Source organism: Trachinotus anak, unplaced genomic scaffold (assembly GCF_046630095.1).
Source record: "Trachinotus anak isolate AG129_WGS33_773 ecotype Australia unplaced genomic scaffold, CSIRO_AGI_Tana_v1 ptg000004l, whole genome shotgun sequence".
NCBI classification, from domain to species: domain Eukaryota; kingdom Metazoa; phylum Chordata; class Actinopteri; order Carangiformes; family Carangidae; genus Trachinotus; species Trachinotus anak.
In genome coordinates this window covers 13,021,958-13,045,582 of record NW_027273855.1, presented here as the reverse complement: position 1 = coordinate 13,045,582, position 23,625 = coordinate 13,021,958, and the positions used below count along the sequence as shown (strand labels likewise).

Genomic DNA, 23,625 nt, shown 5'->3' with positions numbered 1-23,625 from the left:
TAGAAGTTTACTCAGAAAAAACTGGTTGTGTCATCTCTTCTTCAGAGAGTCAGTACTTTTAAGGTTGTTGGTTAAAACACTTATTTAAATAATGAGTGGGAGTGAGAGAAGTTCATGTTTTTTGTTGGTACAGTACATGTACTGTGTTTCTTTGCCCGTTTAGCCCAGTGTTTGCCTGTATTACTTGGAGACTACTGGGAGATGAAGTATAGTACAGCAATCAACATTCTCTGCCTTGGGACATCACACGCAATTAGAGCATTCTGCTGCCTTGCTAAATGCCAATCTGGGCTCCAAGGCTGAGCACTAACAAGGGTCCCTCTCTAATAATATGTATTCCTGTTTAGGTGTGGAAAATCCCAACAGTGCTGATAGCACAAAATCCCCTTTTGTCCAATGAAACAGGGCTTTATAAGGGACCATTATGGTTGCATAAGAGGCAAAACGCCTCCCCTTTCGGCAGCAAAACCCTTGTAGCAAGCTGTTTTTCACCTGGACTTCCCACATCTTAACTCTTCTGTCTGTGACTCTTCAAGGACTTTCATGATACACAAAATCTAAAAATCTCCCCTTTTTGTCTGCAATGAAAAGAAGCAGTTCATTTAATACAGATATAGGTCTGTAGATGATAAGGTAATAGATTTTTGTCTTCACAGTAATAATGGAGGCCTCAGGTGCAAGAGCAGGCAAGGGCAGGCGAGGTTTTTACACAGCAGATAAGCTTAGCTGATTTGTTTTGCACTCAGAGCAGAAAGCGTTCATTCCTGTCATGGCCACAGGCTGTCATCTGCTGGAAAGGTGTGAAAGCATCCTTAAAGCGTCTGAATGAGCGCTCTGCTGCCCCAGTGCAACACTCCCATGTTGTTAATCTATTCACCAGCTGAAAATGATCTGTCGGCACGCAGATTACAATCTATAGTCAGCTGTAACCACCACAGAGGAGGTCAGGGTCACTCACTGTAACATGATATGAACTCCATTATTCTCCCCCCAACGGCAGGAGGAGATAATGGTGCCATGGCCTATTGACACAACAGGTTTAAGGAGAGGAGAATTGGCTGTGATTTGATGTCATGCGCCTCCAGTGGGAAGGCGGGATAAAATGCGACTTATGTCATATGTGTAATAACAAAGAGAACTGTCCATTTCTTTTAGCCTTGGATAGAGAAGGATGTTCTGTTCTTGCCAGGGGGGAAATTGAAAGGTTTCTTCTTCTTGGCGGGAGAGAAAACAAGGAAGGAAGGGATCTCACTGTCATGACTTTGAATATTTTTTGTGTTTAGACAGAGAGAGAAAGTTTCTTTTTGAATGACAAGTTCTTCTAATCCTCTCGTCTCTCTCCCTGTCAAAACAAGCGAGTTTGAGCTTGCAGGTGGTTGATGAATGTCTCATTTATTTGGAATTCCAACAAATCAAACACTGTTATAGTGATTAAAGCCTGTGCCATAATTTATGTAATCAACATGTCAACAGAGATCTCATTACACCACTACACACACGTAAAATGGAATACATTCATAATTTAATTGTATTTTATATTTATTGTTCATAATTAGGAAGCACATAAGAGCAAAACAGAATTCACATAAACAACAGGAGTAGTTCTACTCACTGAGGTTGTGATAATGGCTGTCATGCATTAGTGGGAGACTTGAGGTATCTCGTGAGTAACACTCAATACTGTAGGTTGCACAGCATGACTGCAAACAAAAGAAAAAAACAGCCTGACAATGTTGGTGACAATGTGGTCTCATAACTTGCACCTTGTTTATACCGGTAGAAAAACAAACACGTTCTTTTCATTTGGTTGTTTTGTTTATCCATCTGACTTTTTTCTGCACCACTTTTTTTTTTGACCTATTTACTTGCATTGTGCTGATGTGAACAAAGCTTCAAAGAACTACAGGTTGCCTGTAGCTACCGGTTTTAAACACAGATACCAGCTCTTGCAGCACCAGTAGGAAGCAGCTCTCTTTTCCTGTCTGAGAACTACAGGAGGTATTCTGGTGTCCTTTTGAATTAGGTGGTACACTTTTCATGCTCTTTTTTAATCCTAGTGAGGTGAGGGATTATGGGCGCTTATCGGTGTATGAAGATCAAGGGGATTAAGGGTATAATCCCATTTGAACCCACATAAGAGTTTTGGCAGCCTTGTCCAATTCTGTCAACTATGATCTGCCTACTGCCCCATATGTTTACTGTGGCACAAAACCAGATTATCTCTCCACCCTCTCTCTCTGATGGTTTTTGATTCAACTCAAACCAGTCAGATTTGTTCATTTACGCCCATCATATTGTCAACCGGAAAGATTCACTGGATTCACCGAACTGAACAATCCCAGAGAAGTAATTCTTTTTGTGCAGTAAAAATGTTCCTATTTCACATCTTATGTCGTGCTGCGCTCCATCTTCCCAAGTAATCCCTTTTAATTTTCTTATTCCCACTTAGGTGACAAACTGCAAAACAACCGTTTTCTTGATAACACTGCAGTCGTTTTGCCTGATAGGGAAGGGTGTAGACCCACCCTGCAACAGCTGCAGTGTGGAAAAAATCATTTTCTTCTTCTTGGGCTCTCATTCATATTGTCGAGCAGATAACCCTCCCCCACTCTCATATGCATGACACGATGCAGGGTTGTTAAATATCAAGACCATTCCTCATTCTAATGACCTAATGTGAACGGCATCAACAATTGCTTCCTTCTCCTTCTTCGGACGTTATTCTCACCAACCTCCATCCACCGCTGCGCTGATAGGTAATAGAGAATGCAGGCCCTTGTGAATCACCATTTCACGACCGCAACTGTCTCTAGATGAGAAATTATAGAGACCATACATTGAGCCTGAATATCCAGTATATAATATGTCATGCACAATGATCTTTGATGCTTATTTTGTGCAGGAATAAGCGACTGGAATGTGCTCTCCCCTCTCCCAGTGTTCTCATTGGTATTCTGCAGAACAGGAATATCAGAAACCTTGGCCAAGTAATTGTAGTGATGCTGAAATATGCTGCTTGATCTCTCTCCATTCAGCTGATCAAACAGCAGATCCGTCAAGACAGCTGTGGTTAACTCTCTGTTTCAGTGTGAGCGAAGAGCATGACAGCACTTCCTCCTTCCACTGCGGAAAGGGAGCCACAGTGCTACAAGGCGCTGTTTCAGTCCTGTCTGTACTTGTTTATTTTTGTTCTGAAGTTTTGTTTGATCCACTGGGTTTGTGATCCTCTGGGTTTCCACGCAAACATGATGATAATCTGACTGTTAATATCAGGCCCGCTGAGGTTTTCACAGGCAACATTAGTACACATCACAGAGTGGCATCGGATAGGTCAGGACCATATGGCACGGGGTCTGTTGAGTGCCGAGGGAAACCTGTAAGTGACTGTATGAATTTATTGTGAATGATATTAAGTATCATAGCTACTCAGCAAGTGGTTAGTGCAGTCACTACTCATTTGCAGTGCTGAGATGGTGGAAACTTTAATGCCTTTATTATGTCACATTAATTTTTCACTACAAGCACAGAAGCCATGGACGATAACAGGTAGTCATCAGTCTTTTCTGAACAAGACCACCTCATCAAAACTCTATTCAATGTCTAAGCTTAACTGTGCATTTAGATGTCATTACTGCTCCTACAAAATCATCTGCTCTTAACCATTGTTCCTCTCAACTATAGAGGTTTAATCTAATAGAAAGTAATTGAATTGCATAAAGCTAAAATGACTGTTCTTCAGATACAAGGTTGTGACTGCACGCAGTCATGTAGCCTGAACTACTTCACTCAGGCTTGTTACAAAGTTACAAAATATTGAATTGCGAACTTTTTAACCAAACATTTAGTTCATGTTTTAAAATTGAAATTGAAATTTTAGGTTATTTTATTGATTGGCTGGACAGAGGAAACTAATGTTTGATTTAAAAACGCAATTATCAGTCCTTTGTTGCTTGTGGTGATTTGGCCAAGTGTGGAAATTACCCAATAAGATTATGAAATACTTTTTTTTTGCATTTTACATGGTGATATTATTACCCAAATAATGACGGTTCAAATTGTTTTTAAAATGAAAAGGGTCTGCTTCTGTGGGAACTCATTTATTTGCTGAGTAAATCTCACAGCCTTTATATATTTCTTGTGTTCAAGTGGACATTTTTGCCTGATAGTGAGAGTAGAGGAGTAGAGAAGAGATCAGTAGGTCACTGAAAACATGAGCAGTGCATTTCAGTAGTGGTTTAACAAGCTCTTGGTCACTTCCAACCAGTACTGTGAAAAAGATCAACCCTCTGAGAGCCGAGAGAGTGAGTGACCATTGATGGAAGATTCAAGCAGCTAGAACTATATTTCACATTGTTTTTGATTTGTTAAACCACTCTGACTTTTTCTTTTTATCATTATTGACGACAGTAATTAACTCAAATTATGCTGAAATATGGCAATGATTAGCTGTAAACACAGTCTCCTCATTGACATTAATTGGTTTGTAAGATGAAGTAACTGCAATGCACACTTAGACAAACGGCTAATTCATCACTGAACAATATTTGTTGAGTCTACAGATGAGTGCGCTACATTTTAAATAACCTGCTCCCTTCTGACCTCGCCCCCTTACTCATTAAATGGTGCAGAGGGGAAGTGAAGGAGGGCATGGAAAACCATTATCAAAATGCACCTGAGGATGCACCGTTTGAATATAAATATCCTCAGAAAATTTCATAAAAATGCCATCAGAGAGGTTGCCCTCGAGAATAAATCTTAACCGATTCTCATTAGGTTTTTTTTTTAAATGCAGCAACTGCAGCAACTATGTAAAAGCAAACATCTGTTAATATGAACCTAATGTTAACTAATTTATAATGCATTTAATAATCAATTTATGTTAATACATGAAAACTCCTAATGATACAATTGAGCACCTCCATTATAGAAGACACCATGACACACATCCCTACATGACAAAGAAATAAAAAATGAAAAGATATGTATATGCAACCTGAAACACTGAAGCTGTACTCATCTTTGTGTTGACATGAGTTGCTTAGCTGGGGATTGCCTGACTGGTAAACTTCACAAAATACCCTGATGTTGTTTGACTGTGGTAATTTGAATATTCAAATATTTGAACTGCAGAAGAATCAGTGGAGACAGTATGACACACATTTACATGACCGACTGATTAAAGCCTGCCAGTTTCTTGCGGCAGTCAGACTGTAGGCCGTGTTCATTGCAGATAGTACAGGAAGGAGGACCACAGCAGCACATTTCACATAATTTCATCATCAAAGTGTTGTCCCACTGAGGAAGCATCAATGAATGAGAGCTGAGCGAATGAGGCCTCTTGATGCAGGACACTTCATATCCCCAGCAGTCACGTGTCAGTGCAGAAGCTGTTAGAGCCAGCAGAGAAATGCTCAGTCTGGGCAATAAAAAGGAACTCGTTTGCCACAGATAAATGATGGGAACTGTGTTTATCCATTCAGTGTTTGCTTGCTCTTCAAGTTAACTAGTCACTGTCAGAGAAAATGCCGCACTCAGTAATGCATGCTTAATTTAAAAGACCATTGCCCTTTTGGAACCTGCTGTCATCTCAGCAGCAGATCAGAGCAGGGTGGTGCATCTTAATGCATCTGGAGTTGATGATTTACCAATCACTGGATCTCATTCCCCAGTTTGAAAGGCGTATTGGCCATTATCATCACCTGGGTGAGATAACTTTGCCTGTGTACTGTGCAGAGTTTACTGGCCTCATTGGTCTGGGTTTACTGGCTTTTTGAGGTGTCATCAAACCGCATGGTGGTGACTCTGAGTGAAACATCAATAATTCAAGGACAGTTAATTCATCTTGAGATTGGTCTCCCTGGAGCTTGAAGATAGAGCCTGATGCTGTGTGTGATGGCCTTGTTTTACTTTTTGGTTCATTGAAGTCTGAGGCTGTGATAGTTCTCTTGAACATACTGGTGGGTATGCATCAGCTGAGCTTGGATGGTTTGGTTGGGGGATTTTTATTAAGGTATTGATCAAAGTTGATTGATCAGGGGCTGCAGTTGCTTTTATGGAGCATTACACTGTATGTGTTTAGGGCCTGGAAAACCTAAGAGAGGTCGGTAAAGGTTAATGGAAACACCCCACCCCCAACACTTCCTGCACAAGCTGATAAGAAAAAAGAAACCACACTCTATCTCTTAATAGGTCCCCTGGCATATCCAGTGCTGTATCTTCAGCCACTACAGGGTTATACTTTAAATGATCTTTGTAAATAATGCAAGCTTCTGCCGGTTGTAACAAAAGACTGCCTCCCATTTAGCAGCATCAAATCCAGTATTGCTGCGAGTCAAATCAACTTGATGAGGATCAACAGCAAGCCTGACCTTCTAATGAATAGTCTCCAGCTAAGACCACAGCATGACTCCCGTGTAATTTCTGTCTTGATCCAGAAAGATGACAGGAGTGTGAGCAGCTGGAGGGTGACTGTATGATTGAAAAGGAGATATGTTGTCTCTGTACTGGGAGGAATGGGCCTCTCACAGCTTCAGTGGATGCAGAAAGTTGGCGAGATTGAATATCAAAAAGATTCTCTTCAAAAAATACAGCAAAACAACATTTAGGACAAACTCTGGAGAACCGTTGTCTCTATTTTTGTCAGTGCCATTGGATTGGCAAACTACTGAGGAGGTGATGTACAGAAACACAGAGATGCAGCGAAGCTCTCCTGTGATGCAATATGCCTTGATCTTCTGCTAGAGCAGGAATCAGTGGTAAACAACAGCAGACCTGCGGAGCTTTAAAGTCTCATGGTGGTGGTGGCAAACAGGGATCAAAGGAGTTGTGTGTCTCAGCAGTTTCATTCCACATTGTACTAAAACACTCGAGCCAATATTTATAACAATTACAAAATAATGTGCTCATTAGACCTATCACTGTCACCTTTACATTTTGTATTGCATCATTGGATTGGTCAGAAATGAAAAGCCTGGCTGCAGAAAAAGTCAGACTGTCAATCTTTCTAATTATTACTATTTGTATGTCTGGTTTGCTCTCTGGGTTGGCATACAGGACGTGACGAGTCAAAACTGTGGTGTAAAAGTGAAAGCCTGCTCCTCAGCTGTGCTTTAGCCCTCAAAAGATAACTGAACACACCAACCAAAGCTGCTAAAATAACTCACCTGAAGCGGCCAGCAGCATTGCAAAATGCAGCACAGTGCCTCTCATTGCCCTTTAGGCCACACACTTTCAAAATTATCATGTGGATCTTCAAGCTTGTGCAGTGAACATTTTATTTGTTGAACGTGTGAATTATATCTGTTCTGTTTTCACAGTGGCATACCTGGGAAGAAATGTGGAACCATTATCCTGTCTGCCGAGGAGCTGGGAAACTGCAGAGTGAGTCCAAAAAGTGTTGACCAGTATAATTTTAATCATCTTACTATGATGACTTCATAATAAATGTTTTGCAATGTTCACTGATCTAATTTGAAATGGACCCTTTAACAATGGTACATTACAGTTTAATTGAACAGATTTATAGCAGCTGATTATGGCGTGTCACTGTGAAATTGTGTGTGACACTCTAAGGGAACGGCGCATGTTGTGTGAGGTGCACAGTGCACGCTTAGCAATGTTCGCAAGCCTGCTGAAGTGAAGTGGATTATTTAATAGCCTTGACTTCAGTAAGGTCTGTTGTCTCATAACTGTCCCCATTAAACCAGCAGGATATGCCTTGTCTCTGTGCAGTTGTGTTTGTCATTTGGAATTTGTGTACATAGTGAATATGATATGACTTTCGAATGGCTATTTAATGAGCCTGCATTCATTCCAATCACTAGAACAGGCATCTCCTGCTATGTGTTGTGTGTTAATCCAAGAGTCTGCTCTAATAACCTGTGTCCACTAATGCCCATTGGCTTTCTCTCTACACTGCTAAATGAAGATAGTAAATAATCACATTATACTGCTGCCAGTGGAGCATGAGAGAGTAGCAAGACTTATTGGCCAGAACAACTGGCCTCCCTCAGAGGCTATAAAGCCATTGAGCTGCAACTGCTGTATAAATGTTTTATGATGTCCTAATACATAGAAGCATCTAATGTCCTAAAGCTTTGCAACTTCCTGCCATACATGTTGAGTGGAACGCCTAGTTAAACAGTAGTTGTACCTGACTTTGAGGATTTTGCCAACAGTATCATCTGTTTCCTGACAAAAAAACACTCTCCCGTTACACTTAGACAGATATGCAGTATGCTGATGGTATAACTGCCACGATAACCATCACTGATTCCTGCTGGATTGAAGTGTCAGTGCTCACGGTCATTGAGGGGCTGCTGTGAGTCATCAGGTACACTGGATCTGTGATGATAGGAGTTAGCATCATCACTGCAAAGCACCACTTCAAGAAGCGACATTGTAATATAAATGCAAATGATCATTACCGGTACAAATGACCATTTCCTTTCTCCCAGACTCAATTAGAGAGACCCAGACTTGACATGTCACTCCACACCTGCCCTGTTTACACAGAATTTAACCCTGAATGGAAATGCCTCTGGTTTCAGTAAAGAACAGAACGATGAAGTGAGAGAAATGGCAGAGTTTAGTTTAAAATGCCGCTGTCAGTACAATTCCCACACCTGTGAATTATACCAGTTTGGAAATGGTGCCATCCATCTGGATGGTGTTTATTCTATAATCCACCTGTGACCAATAAATGGAGGCAGCAGAGTTGCTGCTTCACCAGAGGTAAACACTGCAACTCGTTGTGGGAAACTGAAACCAGCAGAATGGGAATCGACTGGGGAAGTTCTGCACGGACTGTTAACCGAGAGGCAAGCCAGGTGTCATTACACAGAGCAGCAGCCTCTGCATGGATCAAAGGCTTCCTCTTGGCTGTCATTATCTCTGGCACATAAGACATGCTGAGCAGCGGCTGGGTCCATTCCAGATCCTCCTCACAGTCCAGCAGCAGCTCTGGCTGATTTAAATCTAAGGAAACTACACAACACTTTACATATGACAGCAGCAAACCACACTGAGGTTTATTACCAGCTGCGACAGTGAGGCTGGGATTGTTTTCACCTTGTGAGACTGTGTGTGTATGTGTGTGTATGTACCAGCAAAATGTGGTCCTGGAGAGACCTAATGTTTCGGGAACAAGTACAATGACAGGTGTTTATGTCTGTCTGTCTTTCTGTCTGTCTGTGGGCAGATTTTTGATAGCATCACAGCTGTGCAAGTTACAGTTACAAAACTTTTCAGGTGTGTAGTTGAGATCAAAATGTAGGCTGTGTTTGAGGATAGGTGTGGTTTGACCCAGTCCTGAGTACTCAGGTGACAATGTAGTAATAACTAGTCAGTAATCGTGGGTCAGAACGTCAACATGTTGATGGGCGTTGCGGCTGGTGTGATCCCATTGCAGGATGGTCTTTTCCTGTACATGTGTTAGGCAGAGCATATGTGTGGTTCAGTGAATATGAACATATATATGCTCAAGTCAAGTCCGTGTTATTTTTATAAAATCACAAATCACAGATTTGCTTCTAACTGGGCTTTAAAATCCATCAGTTTGACACCCTCTGTCCTTAAACCCTTGGTTAGGTGCCTCTAGAGTGTGTGTACAGCATACACACGCCATCTTACTACACTAAGCCCAGTTACCATTGACGTTTTGGATTGTATGATGTATTTCCCTCAAACAAGTATTCTTCGCTTTATCAGTGTGGTTGTAAAATGGAATTGAGCCTCTTACTCTCACTCTTAATGTTACCGTTTTTCTTTCTTTTCATTCCATTTTCTTTTTTGCGTCTATAAAACTGTTCCTCTCATTCACAAAAATCCTTCACCTGAGGCTTACAGTCATAATAGACAATCGAAAGAATGGAGTGATGCCTGAAGCATACAAGTCAATTGTGTTAATTTCTGATTCGTTTAATCCTTTGGCTCATGATTCAGTTGGTGATTCACTACAGTATGCGATCCTGAGGAAGCCAAAAGCTTCTTTAACGTGAATACAACTATTGTCTGCATTGCCTCCTATTCCTTTGAAAGACCAGGCCCACTTTGTGAAAGTGACAGTGTGCATTGCTCTGCCACTCACCCCATGCAGCGATATCTTGGTGGAGCAGAGAAATGGGAAGAAGGATGCAGACTGTGCTCAGTATTCCCCTGCTGCTCCTAAACCTCAGTGGCTGAAATGAATGTTCTGCCTTTTTTCCCCACTTAATGAGAGAACACTGCTAGGCACCAAAGTGGGTATGTGTTATCTGTGCCTAATGAAGGCTTAAGGCACTGTGGCGGGATGGTTATAAGATGGTTCCATTTTTAAGGGCTTTAATAACTGACCTAAGCAAACTCCTCTTAAATGGTGTGTTTTTTTTTTGGCCACGGTGAGTGAGTGAGTGAGTTAGTTGGACTTCTCCCACTTCTCCTAGTTGTGCTTTCAAAATGATGTGATGCAAACATTTTCTGTTAAGTCATCAGGCGTTTAGAGCATATTCACAACAGTTTTCACTGGCAGATCCCTAAGGTGATTTTTTTTCAAAAAAGCACCTTGTTACAAATCTAGCAATGTTTTGGACAACTCTTATCTACTTTCCATAAAGGAGAGACACCAGCACTGCCTTGCGAGTGAGAGGCACACCTCTCTCTCTCTGCATCTGCTCTGTTCAGTGAGTGGCAGAGAGGCGGAGCAGCAGTTTGTTTACCCAGACGGAGGCTGTGTGCTGTGTGAGAGACAACATGAGAAAGATATTTTGTCACTTCTAACTTTCTCTTTGAGTGATCATTTTATAAGTACATATAGATGAAATCACAGCACAGTCGTTGTCTTTAACTTATGTGTTGGGTGATTTTGTCAGACGACGTTGTGGTTATAAAATCAGGATTTTAGCAGTGCAGAGCAGCCATTTGGAAATGGCTTGGAAGTAACTGCTGGTTAACATGTAGTCTTAACTCCTTTCAGTCACTATTTCATACTTGTTCTGTTGTCTGACAACAGAAACAGAAAAACATGTAAATGAAAACAGTTTTATTGGGATTTTGGCTGTATAAAACTACTGTATATGTGAGCACAGAGAAACTGGCTGTCACTTGGTGGACTGCAAACATAAAGTGATGGTGTCTAATTAGCACATTACGTAATCTAGTGACATTTAGTAAATTTTCCAGCAGGCTTTAGCTACTTTCCAGCTGTTTCACCAACAACCTGAATTTCTCATATTGACCACACCTGGTCCAGCCATTTACTTGGTTTTGACTCAGTCTTGTTTCTAAATCCACAAAATGAGCCACAGTGGGAAGTTAGCAAATTAAATGTTCTTGTGAAAAGCCATCGAGAGAGAGCTCAACACATTTCATGTACAAACTGCACAGTGGATTGCTCTATAACCTGGCTGATCCATATCAATCTACACTAATTGGAAAAAGATGATCATCCATTAACATGCTGTCTACCCATATTATGCAGAAACATAGATAATAATGACAGTAAAAAAATGACAAAAGAGTGACAGAAGGAAATGAAACACAATATGCAACAACCCATTTAGAACCCACTGACTGTTTTAATCAGCCCTTTGCTTCTGTTTCAACATTTCCAGAATGTAAACCACAGTTGGAAACAACAGCGATAGTGAAATTAGCTCAAATTAGCTCAATTTTCAGGAGAATATGAATTATTTTACGATGTATTGTTTTAGTGGCATTCATCTTTCTCTCAGCAGTTGCTTCAGAAAAAGAGGTTGGTCTGTGTTGTGTCTGTGTCCAAGGCACAAAGTGAAGTGATGGGGGTTAGTGAGAGGCAGGTCAGAGGCAGAGCGAACCACACTGATGTGGGTCAAAACAATCGATAAAGGCAGTGCCCAGCAGCACGCTGATTCAGATTTAATAGCTGCACTTGAAAACCTAAAAGCTTGAGAGACCAGCTGGGTAAATACAGCTCTTCGTTTTGCTAGTTCAAGGCTCTGATTGTCTTCTGATCTCACACTTTCAGATAAGATGATTAGACACTTGCTTATGCAGTGTGTTTCAGGGCTGAAGAGTTTTTAAAAAGACATTGAGGTAAAGGCTGTCCGTGATGGAGAACACTTTGCAGTGATTCTTCTGATGTGGTTGCTTACCTGTTGAGTCTGCGCTCAGTATACAACATCATTATTATATACAACGCAGACTAATACCTTGACCACAGGGAGACTATCTGGAACCAAGGGCATTACGGGGCATGTTCATTGTCCTTGTAATGGCAGCACACACTGAAATGCTGCCTAAATGAGTGTAATTATGGTAATACCAGGCTTTCTAATGTAGCATTAGCTGCACTCACACCCTCTACATCCTTTTTGTACACAGCCCCCCTCATCCATGTGCATGGTTTTAGAACCCATTTCTATGCCTCTGCATGGTCTCTCATACTATTACTATGATTATATTCATCACAACAAGGTATTTTCTATTTGATATCCCTTATCCCATCCACTGTTGTTATACAGGAGTTGCATAATAAAGAAATGGTAATGAATGCATTTGCAGGTTTTGGAAACTAGAGGCCACTGGTTGGTTTCGCTGTGCTCTTATTAGGATTCAATCAGCACTTTGCTTTTATTTGGTGCTTCAGTGATTTTATATCTTGGCACACAGAATGTATAAACAAACATCAGGAGACAAACAGAGGCAGGAGCACAGATTTACAATGTCATTTGCTTTTTTGTCTTTTTATTTCTGTGACTTTCTTTTATCCCCCTCTGTCCGTAGGATTACGCCACCATGCAATTCTGTGCCAACAAACTGGATAAAAAGGACTTCTTTGGAAAATCAGACCCCTTCATGGTCTTCTACAGAAGCAACGAGGACGGCACGTGAGTTTCCCTCTTGCTTCGGCTTCCCAGGGGGTTTTTGATTTTGGCTTATCAAAGTCAGGTAGGAGGGCGTGGAGATGAAAGAAGATGGGAACCAAGGTCGAGAGAATTAGATTGAGATCCTTTGAACTCAGCTGCATACAGATACCTTTATGCAGACGTGGTCCCAAAGCAAACTATAATGGGAAGATTTTATCACTCCGTTGTTTTTTAGAGAAGTGTGTTTTTGGATTATTAAACCCTGATGACCTGCATCTCCAGGTTCACCATTTGCCATAAGACAGAGGTGGTGAAGAACACACTAAACCCAGTGTGGCAGCCTTTCTCCATCCCCGTCAGAGCGCTCTGCAATGGAGACTATGACAGGTAGGATGAGTGATGATGTGCAATAAAGTCTTCTACACACACACACACACACACACACACACACACACACACACACACACACACACACACACACACACACATACACACTCATTGCACACACACTCAGATGGAGTGTGATTTTCCAGTGGAAATCAAAACCAGGCAGAGTTTCAGTATGCAGCATACATATTTCAAAATGGGCTGGATGCGTCAAATTTAGATGCCATTGATTTTCTGCCGTCATTTTATCTGCTGCTGAAATAAAGAATTATTAGGGGTCTGTCTCTGACTACATGCTGCCTTGCCTTCACTTCAGTGCTTTACCCACAACTGGTGAGAGGCTTTCAGAGAATTTCAAATTTCTGATTGGCTGCACCAGTGACATTTCTGATCTTATCTGAATCTCAGAGGGCCTCGTGGGACCCCCGAGGAAGAGGAAGAGGAAGAGTTTTGGCTGGAAAATAAAAAATCACAGTCAAGAGAAAGAAAAATGAGAAGCAGAGGAAGAGTGGCTGTAGCTGTCGTTCAGTAGATGTTGACAGGTGGCTGGAACAACATACTCTGTGTGTGTGTGTGTGTGTGTGTGTGTGTGTGTGGTTTGTGTGTATTTAAGCATAAAAGTGTGTTGATGCAGACAGCTATAAGAGTCTGTAGAAGTCATCAAAGAACATGTCAAACCTTGCCCTCTTCACCACGCTGGGTGTCAACGGAGGTTCTTCACTTCGATCCTGACTCTGCTCACCTGCCCAGAAAGCTAATTGGGTCAGACAGATGGAGCCAGAGCATAAAAGACATTTGATCCCCTTTGAGGATTTTGATGGCAAGAGAAATCTACAGCTATTTAGGGCCACTGAGACTTTTCATATAAAATTTCTACAGTTTGCTGATTGCCGTTCTTTGACATGCTTTATTTCCAAGATCTACCGAGCAGAGTCGCTGCAGTTTGGATTCTTTTGATTCGCTATTCAGTGAATCAAGTTTAAGTGCACCACAAAATCAAAAATTGTTTTCCAAATACAGTGACACTTTGAAGGGTTTTTGATTCAGTCATTTGGTCAAAGGTAGAGCCCTTTCTACTTTACAGACAATGCAGATGTCTCTGATTGAGCTCCCGTGCATTTTACTTCTGCTCTTTCAAACGTTTTCAAATGAAGTCAAAATCAAAAAAAAGCCTCAAAGAGCTATACAGTCTGTACACCATACAATGGCCCTCTATTCTCAGCCCCTCGATTTGGATTACAATTTTGTGCTGACAAAAATTTTTTGTGCTAACAAATATGAAGAATATGCAAAGACGTCAAGGACATCATTCACACGGAGACAGAAGAGAAAAGAGGTGAGGCTGAATCTCCTTGGGGATGAAGACCCAGATCTGCGACGTCTGACAGGAGCTGAATAAACAAAGAAGAGCAGAGGTCCGGCGACCGCCATTGTTCCAGTACATAGAAGCCTCATGGTTTTTACTCTTTACATTAACTTCATGCGTAAAACCTAAGGCACTGATACTCGTGTTCACCCCCCCTCTCCTCAGTCACATCTCTCGACCTCGTGTGAATCAGTCAAATCTCTTGTAACTTGTAATCATCTTCAGAGAGCAAAATCTCTGCAATTTCCACTCAAACATGCACCCACTGTGCATGAACAGACATGAAATTGATCCAGGGATTAATTCTCTGTCGTGCTCCTGTGTATGACCCTGATCATTAGTTGGAAGAAAATGACATTGGAGAGAATTGATGGTGACTGACACATCACTTGGGAATCATCTGCCATGCTGGCCCAAAGTGTCAAAACACATCAGTTATTTTTTGTCTGACAGTCAAGAGAAGAAGGAGGATTTGATCGTTTACTCACTCTGACTCTGAAACCTGAATCTCTGGCTGGTTTATATGTTGTCTCAGTATTTAGAGGGGAAAAAAACCAGCTGCTTTTAGCACACTATAATTCTTATCACATCTCTCTCTCTGCTCTACATGGATCGCACATGTTTGTTAGGTGGGGAAATACGTTAAGTGCAGACAGAATGAGTTCAGGTCAGGATAACAGAGCGGCCCTCCATCGCCCCGCATCCTCCTGGATTGACAGCAGCTGATGTTGGGGGAAGGGAGGGGGTGGGGGAGGCAAGCCACTGATCTTTCCATCACATCGTGTAGATGAGGGGAAGCACTTTCCTCATTCTCAGTGAATTCTCTCAGGCTTACTTATTTGCTTTCTTGCCTTCCAGCATATTTCAGGAACTTGCAAAAATATGCTCCCTCCCGAGAGGTTAGTTTTCTATCTTTGGCATGTGCACAGAAAATGCTTTCCCCAGACTTTTGGCAACTCTATCAACCTGCTCTCCCCACTGTGAGAGACATAATCTCACTGGTTAACAAGTCATTAAAATCCTTAATGCCAGTTTACCAATCCACTCTGAAAAGTTACACTCCCCTTGCTTTTTTGGATGCAAGACTGATAGAAACCAGATAGGCTTCATAAATTTGCGTCGGTCTCAGGCTCAGTTAAATGGTTCTTTAAAGATTTGTCATTAGCGCATATATTTTCAAAACTGACCATTCTCAGTGTGCAACACAGTCTAGCTTCAAAGATGTGACAAACTCTCACCCTTACGAGATCTCCAGAAAGATGTTTGCATCTTTTGCATGCAAAGCACAGCAGGCTCTCTTGGATTGATTAATTCAACCTTCACTAACAATTAACGAGCTTTAATAGCTTGTTTTGTGCTGCGTCATATCAGAAATGTTCTCTGTGAAATTTCCCTCAAGGACATTTAGGTAGTGGCGCATGAATTACTTAAACTTTTTCTCTCTCTTTCGATGTGTCTCACAGGACGATCAAAGTTGAAGTATATGACTGGGACAGAGACGGGAGGTAGTGAACACACACACACACACACACACACACACACACACACACACACACGGGATATTCATAATCATGAATTGATTAAAAAAGTAGGCCTAATTTATGTCATTTATTAATTTTTTTCATGTCGGAGTTTCACCCTAAGGTCCTCTGTGGATTACATTGTCTTTCTCCAGAAACACTCAACAGAAACCCTGCTAGCACATTTACAATCTTTCTCACTTAACTGCTATTAATCTTGCATTAAAAATTGATTATTATAGTACATACACATGTGCATCAGTGGATGGGGTTTAATTCCTCCAGCTACTTTTATCTTTCGTCTCTCAGTGTTGTACCTTCTAAACAGTGTGTGATGCGGTTTTTCTCTTTTTCTTCCAGCCATGACTTCATCGGCGAATTCACAACCAGCTATAAAGAGCTGTGTCGGGGTCAGAGCCAGTTAAACGTCTATGAGGTGAGTGGAGATAAAGATAGCTGATACTGTTATCACCCTCTCAGTGTTCCCTCAGAGCCGAGGATCCTCATGTAAAACAGCGGCTGGGGTTTCACATTCCATTTTGATGCTTGTATTTTATTTTTTCCTGCTGTTCCTCTTAGATCTCTTTAATTCAGATCACAATGCAAAACTTGACCTCCTTTATATCCAACTCTGAAGGTGTGATACATCTATTTGTTCAATATAAGTTTGTGCGCCCAGACTTATCATTTAATGTGTTTCAAGTGAAGTGAAGCACACCAACCACACTGTACCCAGACAGGTCTGTGCGCAAACTATTAATGAATGAACTGTGGATGCACCTTTGGAACAAAAGTTATCCTGCAAGGGCACAAAAACAAACCTATGCTCAATTTCTGGGTGCTAGTGTGAGAAAACAATTTCGATTTAAGAGCAATCAGTGTGCCCTTTGTCTTTGCAAGGTCTTGTTGTCCAAAGTTTAATGACAGGAAGCTCTCCATGCCCTCGTTGTTTGAGCCGCGTTGTGGCTATTTGAGATTAACAGCAAACCTCCTCTGCCTCTCCTCGCCCTACTCGGCATTAAGCATCAGTAAGGTTAAGTGGTGCAGCAGACCAGATGAGAAAGGTGCTTCTGTGTTGAGAATACAAATGGGAATGCAACAGAACTGTGAACTGCTGATTGGACTTTTTTTTATGGTCCTTTGAGGGTCAGATGGGGTATTACTGTTAGGTGCTGTGAGGCTCCTATCAGTCCCTGCTCATTAAAACACTTGCCATGTTACATTAGCCTCTGAATTAGTCATGGTGGTGGATTAAGGAAAGAACAGGGCCAATGAAGAGAGTGAGAAGTGGAAAAGATGGTGGGTACAGGGGGATAGGTAAGGACAGAGAGAGCGAAAGACAGGAAGACAGCTCGAGTGAGTGGCATGAAAAGCTGCCCTGCTGACACGGCAGAAGAAGGTGCATCCATTACCCTTCACCAAACCTTTCTGTATTTCAATTAGAAAATGAAACACAGCAGTTTCTTCATGCCCTCTTTGCCAGGTCAGTAGCCTTGAAACGGGTTCAGGATGTGGCCAAAAACTACACAAAGCCACCTTTTCACAGCTGACAAATAAAGAATTTGAATAGGTCACAGATGGCAGAGTTTGACTCTGTGCAGATTCCTGTGTACTCAGCCTGACATGCATGGGGCCTGCAAACATTAGCTCCGTGAGCTGAGATGACAGCAGGATAATGCTAACGGAGGCTGGTATAATTGAAGGTGATGTCTGTGTGACGTAATGCAAACCTGGTTGTGACTGAGTGATGGCCGCGGCGCTGTGAGGCATCATCTGTGTTGGAGGAGTTGACGACAAGAGTAACGACAGAGGCAGAGCGGAGGAGTAGAGGAGCGTGGGATACCTTTTCCTTTATTATAAAGCTTACTTTCCTCCAGGCGTGTGTTTCATGTTTGTTTTTAGACCCCTAGGATGAACAGTAGATATGTTTGACCTTGATAGCTTGCTGTCACATACATGTTTTTGGCTGCAATCTCTAAATGTAAAATTAAGTTAAAGCAGCAAGTGCTATAATCGCTCCTAATCAGCTCTCCTTATCACCACTATGCTTGTGTATTTTTGTGTATGTACCTGCTCACCTGTGAAATTGCACAGCATGTGATTCAGTTGTATATAGTTACCATTTTGTTTATACAAATAAATGGTCTGTGGAGAGATATAGGACATGTGTTCCACATGCCCAAGCTTGGTAATATGCGTATAAAATGTACAGCACACTATAGGTGCTTATAAAAATCCCCCTGAATAATCTGTGCTGCAAGGCATGATCAATGCTATCTCATTCTCACCCACTGCAGTTATTGGATTCAGTCCCTATGCTCCATTAGCCTTACAGACATGGAGTAGGAGGACAAAGATGTTTTTATTACTTGCCCGAGGGGGGATAAAAAGAATTGTGCTGTAAGTTTACATGATCATTATCCTTCTTTTTTTTATGCTGCCCTCATACCAGGTGGTGAATGCCAAGAAGAAAATAAAGAAGAAGAGATACATCAACTCTGGGACGGTGAGACTCACTTCTAAGATAAGAGGAAACCTCCTGGTGCACTCACACCCCCTGCCCTCCTTTTCTTTTGTATTCATCAGGAAGTTTCCTCTAAGTGGATTGCATGAGGCAGTTCAGCTCTGTTAAATGTTTTTGTTCCGTTCCTGGTCTCAGGGCATTTGATCCAGACAGTGAATTTTAAGTAGATGTGCAAACATTCTCTTGACCTGAAATGGGGTGAAAGTCCATAGGAATGAATAAAGGGGCTCTTGTCAGCCACATTAATGTTCTGAGCAAATTGTTATACTAATATGCTGCCCAGATGTCAAAATCATTCTGTGTGGATAAGTCATTTTGTGGGCTGTTAGCTCAGCGGTCAGTGTTAATGTGCAGATTCTGCTTTCCTTTTTACCAAGCATGACATAATCAATTTGGACCTTTTTGTCTCAGGTGTCCCTGTTGTCATTCACTGTGGAGTCAGAGCACACCTTCCTGGATTACATCAAAGGAGGGTGAGTCCCGGGTTATATTGTCACTGTTTAAATGAGCACATGGTATATTAATGTACTACCTTTGTGGCAGGTTCCTTACAGCAATAACTCAGGAGGTCTTACAGCAGTTACGTTGTTTTCTTAAAGTCCTCCTCCATTCAAAAATTTGTTTTACTTATTGCCACTTAACTTTAATGTTTGAACTCCACTGAGCAGAGGTTGACATCAGAAGAGCTGTTTTCATTTTCAACTATTGTAGGGGGAAGCTTTCTCTGTGCTCACCTTAAATCTGCGTTGATCACGGAAGAGTATGGAAGAGCTGATTTTGTGACGTTGCAAAAACTTTTGAAATGAACATGATTTGAATAGATTTAATATTAAGAATTTTCCACTTGATTATTTACTGTTTTTAGGAAACATATTGGACATAAATGTTTATTCCAAACAGACTTATCAAACAGATCTTATCACCTAAAACATGGACAGGGCCGTTTATCAATTTTGTCTTATTTAGCTTAAATGTGTCCCTGTATAAACACAAACCTATGCTATTCTGTGTGAATTGTGTGAAAGCCAATTTTCCATAAAAAAGACAGTCTGGCAGAAACACTGTGACAGTCACATTAGAGAACAGGAATTCCTGCACTATCTCTGTCTTACTGTAAGGGGTAAATTTAGTTGCTGTGTTGTTTAGTTGCTTGTTTTATGTCTCTCTTGTCGTCTATGTTGTTTACATTAGTTTCACAATATTATAAATGAAAACGGGTGTTTTTATCTCACTGTTAGAAATAAACCCATCCATAGCAACTGCCTCCTAAAAGCTAAAGTAACATTTCTGCTTGTCTGATAAACACAGCAGTGACTGGCATATACCGTTACAACAAAGAAACATGGCCACTTTTGTTGACGAGGGGCAGATAAAAAATTTAGCATGTGAATTCTGTTTGCCACCTGTTAGCATCTATAGTAACCAGCAGCCCTCTTGTTCCTGTTGGCTGTGGCCATTGATGTTGAATGAGGTTTCAAGCCCCGTGTTTTCTCACACATCTGCAACAGAATTCAACAAAAACAGTCCTGTAAAATTAATTATAGCCACATATAATATAGTTCCTCACTGCTAGTGCTTATTGTCAAAGACAGTGTGGCTGTGTTTTTGGTTCATGATGGCATGTTGGGCATCACAGTGGCCTGGTTGTCTAATTTTGCAATGAAATCTGGCTGAAGACCTTTGTCATCCACAGTATATCTCTCAACTGTTTACTATAAAATAAAGGAAAAACAAAGAGAACAAAGTTATATTTATTTTTTTATTTTTTTGTTTGGTTGACCTAAAGTTTTTTTCTAGCAGCAAATTATTTGCATATCTTGGGGTCACACTACTGACCTCTGTCTGTAGTCTCCCTGTTCACAGATGTAGTATTAGAATATCAATCGATAGTGGGAGTTAACCATTTTTCTGAAACTTGCCGCAGCAGCACAGAGAACATTAGTGAGCCCTGTAGACACTGTAGACATGACGCTGCTGTGACTAATACACGGAAATAAGGTAGGAAATCACTGATGTGAGATTTAATATAGTAGATTTAAATGCATTACTTCAGCTCCTGTGACTCATCCTCTTTCCCATCTCTCCTGCTGCACATTGCAGTGCAAGCACCTGTCCCATTTTCCTCAGTGTTATTGACAACAGTTACTGAGTGGCCTGGAATTTTCCACGTGTGTTTTGAGTATGGTCTCAAAGGAGACGATCTTGTCCACAGCCACAACTATAGTGTGAATGAATATGGATGACTATGATGAAATATGGAGAAGATCTGAGAGCTTAATTAAAGCCGGACAACCTGTTTCTTAGTGGATCAGTGCCCTGGTTTTAGTTTCCTGCTGCTTTGCTACTGATGGCTGAGTGTCCCAGATCTGTCCCGCTGGTCTCTCCCCAGCTCACACAGTTGGACACACATACTGTAACCGCACATACACAAACACACTCAAAGTAACAGTGTTTTTATCCTTATGTTACTACTTGTTCACTTCAGATCTAATTTAACACTAAAGGAAAATGGAGGAAGAAGGAAAATTGGTAAACAGTAAGTAGTAAATACACTGTAGGTTCAAATCAAAATGTACAGCATTGCAAACATATTTCAGATATTGGGTTTTTATACCTTCGTGCTGTTGACAGCTGTGGCTGAAGGCTTTATTTTTTGGGTTGTCCATCTATCTAACGTCCATCCTCTCCAATATTTTGAATGCAATATCTCAAGAATACCTTTATGCAATGGCTTTAATTTTGGCAGAAATGTTCACTTAGAGTCAAACATAAACTGATTAGAAAGGAGCACAAGTTGGTAATTATAGTTTTGTTTTTATCGTGTCATATTCACAAAAACGATAAGCAAACCAAAAAAAAAAAGTTCTGAGCACTGTGATTTGCTGATACTGGGGCATGTGCTGATAGCATCCTCACTACTGTTCTTACTTTAAATTTCTGCATGATGTGTAGAAGGAAAAGTAACTTACAGCCAGAAGTTAGAGATAACATACCCACAGTTGTGTGGAATATTAAACATCTTGAATATGTCTGTGTCAAAGCAGACCTTAAAATTAGATAAAACAGCCCTGCAAAAGTTTCAAGACTACAACACTAAATCATCCCATTTTATTGTTTGTGAGATATTTTGCTTTGATTTCATGTAGAAATACTACAACATAAAGACGAGTGCAACTACCACGAGATAAAAACAAATGGTGATAAAAAGGCTTAATTCTGAGGTGAAGGATACCATCACTAACTTGTTGATCAATTATGTCACTGTCAAAACTCCTGCGCAATTTTCTGGCAGAAGATTTTACACATTGCTGACAAAATGGTGAGGAAAAAATAGCTTTACTATAATACGTGCAATGATACGGCAAATCCAACAGAACACACTTTAATTACTCTATTTATTTAGTCTTTTTTGTGGTTTTGGTATGTGTGTATGTGTGTGTTTGGTCGTAAACTAGTAAATTTTATTCATAGGTGGGTCCCCTGAGAAAGACTTTTCCCAGAGGACATCTTGGACTTAACCCAAGTGGGTGAACATGTGCAGGACAAGTACTGTACATGAACATATTAAATGTCTTTCTGAAAGAGAGACTTTATTCTGATCGAGGCATTAACATTAATCTGATTGTCCTTAAATTGCGATTATTGTTGGAATAAAGTTAAATGCAGCTACTGTCAAAGGCCGCACACACCTAAATCTGTTGTTAAAGAACAATCCTTTGTTATTTCACCTCAGATTGGAATTGAACTCTTAATGAATCAGTTTGAAGGTTGACACTGCTTTTTATCCATTGTGTTAAATGAGAAGTGGAAATCTTCACATGAAACTGTTTCGGACTGAAATGAGAGAGAGATTACCCCATTAATTATTGTGACGCGGCATGGGGAGTGAAGCATTATGTAGAATGGTAATTCATATTTTTGTTACAGACATTTAGAGATGTTAAAAGCTCATCACTTCTGTCGGTGCCGTGCCCGGGAGAGGGGATGATGACAAAGACTATTACTTTAAAAAAACACTCTGGGATCAGGGCAGTTTTTTTGGAAACGTGAAATCTCTGAAAGAAAATCGCTCCAGCATCAGAAGTTGTGGCATTTTCTCTTGAGATCTTTTAAATCATCATGAAAGACTTGCTGTAGCATCTGTGCCTCCTGTTGTCACTGTCTCCCTGATGTTTTCCATGAGAAAATGCTGTCACTAATGGAAGTGTTTTTGTATTAAAATCCATATAAGCAGCCACAGAGATAAGAAAAGTCTGGAAGATACCATCAAAAACATGACAAAGTGGTCCTATCTCTATGTACTGTAAGTCAAGGCTATCTCTAGCTCTACCTTTCTCTTTCTCTTTTGATTGAGGCTCCATCTTTTTCTTCAGGTTGTCACTGTGGTTTTTATGTCTCTGGAGGCAAAGAGCTGAACATAAACCAACTTACATGCATTCATGCAGCCATTAGTGCTGTCAAAATTAATCAGAGAATGATACACTGATGTAAATATTCTACATGTAGAAAAGTTAAAGCAACATTTTACTCATTATGTTAATGAATCGACCAACAACCGCAGCACTCCTGCTTCTTAAATGTGAAGGTCCTCATGGATCTGGAAATAAACTTTATTATGATTAATTAATAATTTCAGTGAGGCATTAATTTATTTTTCATGCACTGATTTTTACTTTCATTCACTTTCTCACAGACAGCCTGATCCACTATGTTGTGACTGACGGCATACTAAAACGTTTGCACTCTGCATTACTTCACAAGTGTGCAGTGTCCTTTGTTTCTATCATACTGTGTGTCCTAGTTTTAGTTATATCAGTTGACCTTTTCATAGAAATGAAGTCCATAGCTAGGGAATACCTAAAAGATTAAGAGTGAGTTTTCTTGCAAAAAAACAAAAAAATGTATATTCAGTGTTACTCAAGCAAATGGTGTGTGTCCTTGATCTCTAGGAAATATGTTCCTTAAAAACATTTGCAAAAGTGATTTAAAAAAAAAAAAAAAAAAAAA

General features: G+C 40.7%; 1 protein-coding gene across 3 annotated transcripts in view; it reads left to right on the top strand.

The window, feature by feature from the left end:
- cpne5a (copine Va) overlaps window positions 1-23,625 on the top strand; it is a 73,789-nt gene that overhangs the window by 29,070 nt on the left and 21,094 nt on the right. For all 3 annotated transcript variants that reach the window (XM_071476056.1, XM_071476055.1, XM_071476057.1), the window contains 7 exons: window positions 7,317-7,380; window positions 12,739-12,842; window positions 13,104-13,208; window positions 16,038-16,079; window positions 16,455-16,530; window positions 18,547-18,600; window positions 19,030-19,091. In XM_071476056.1, the coding sequence (XP_071332157.1) occupies window positions 7,317-7,380; window positions 12,739-12,842; window positions 13,104-13,208; window positions 16,038-16,079; window positions 16,455-16,530; window positions 18,547-18,600; window positions 19,030-19,091 (507 nt within the window). The remainder of the gene's footprint in view (window positions 1-7,316; window positions 7,381-12,738; window positions 12,843-13,103; window positions 13,209-16,037; window positions 16,080-16,454; window positions 16,531-18,546; window positions 18,601-19,029; window positions 19,092-23,625) is intronic.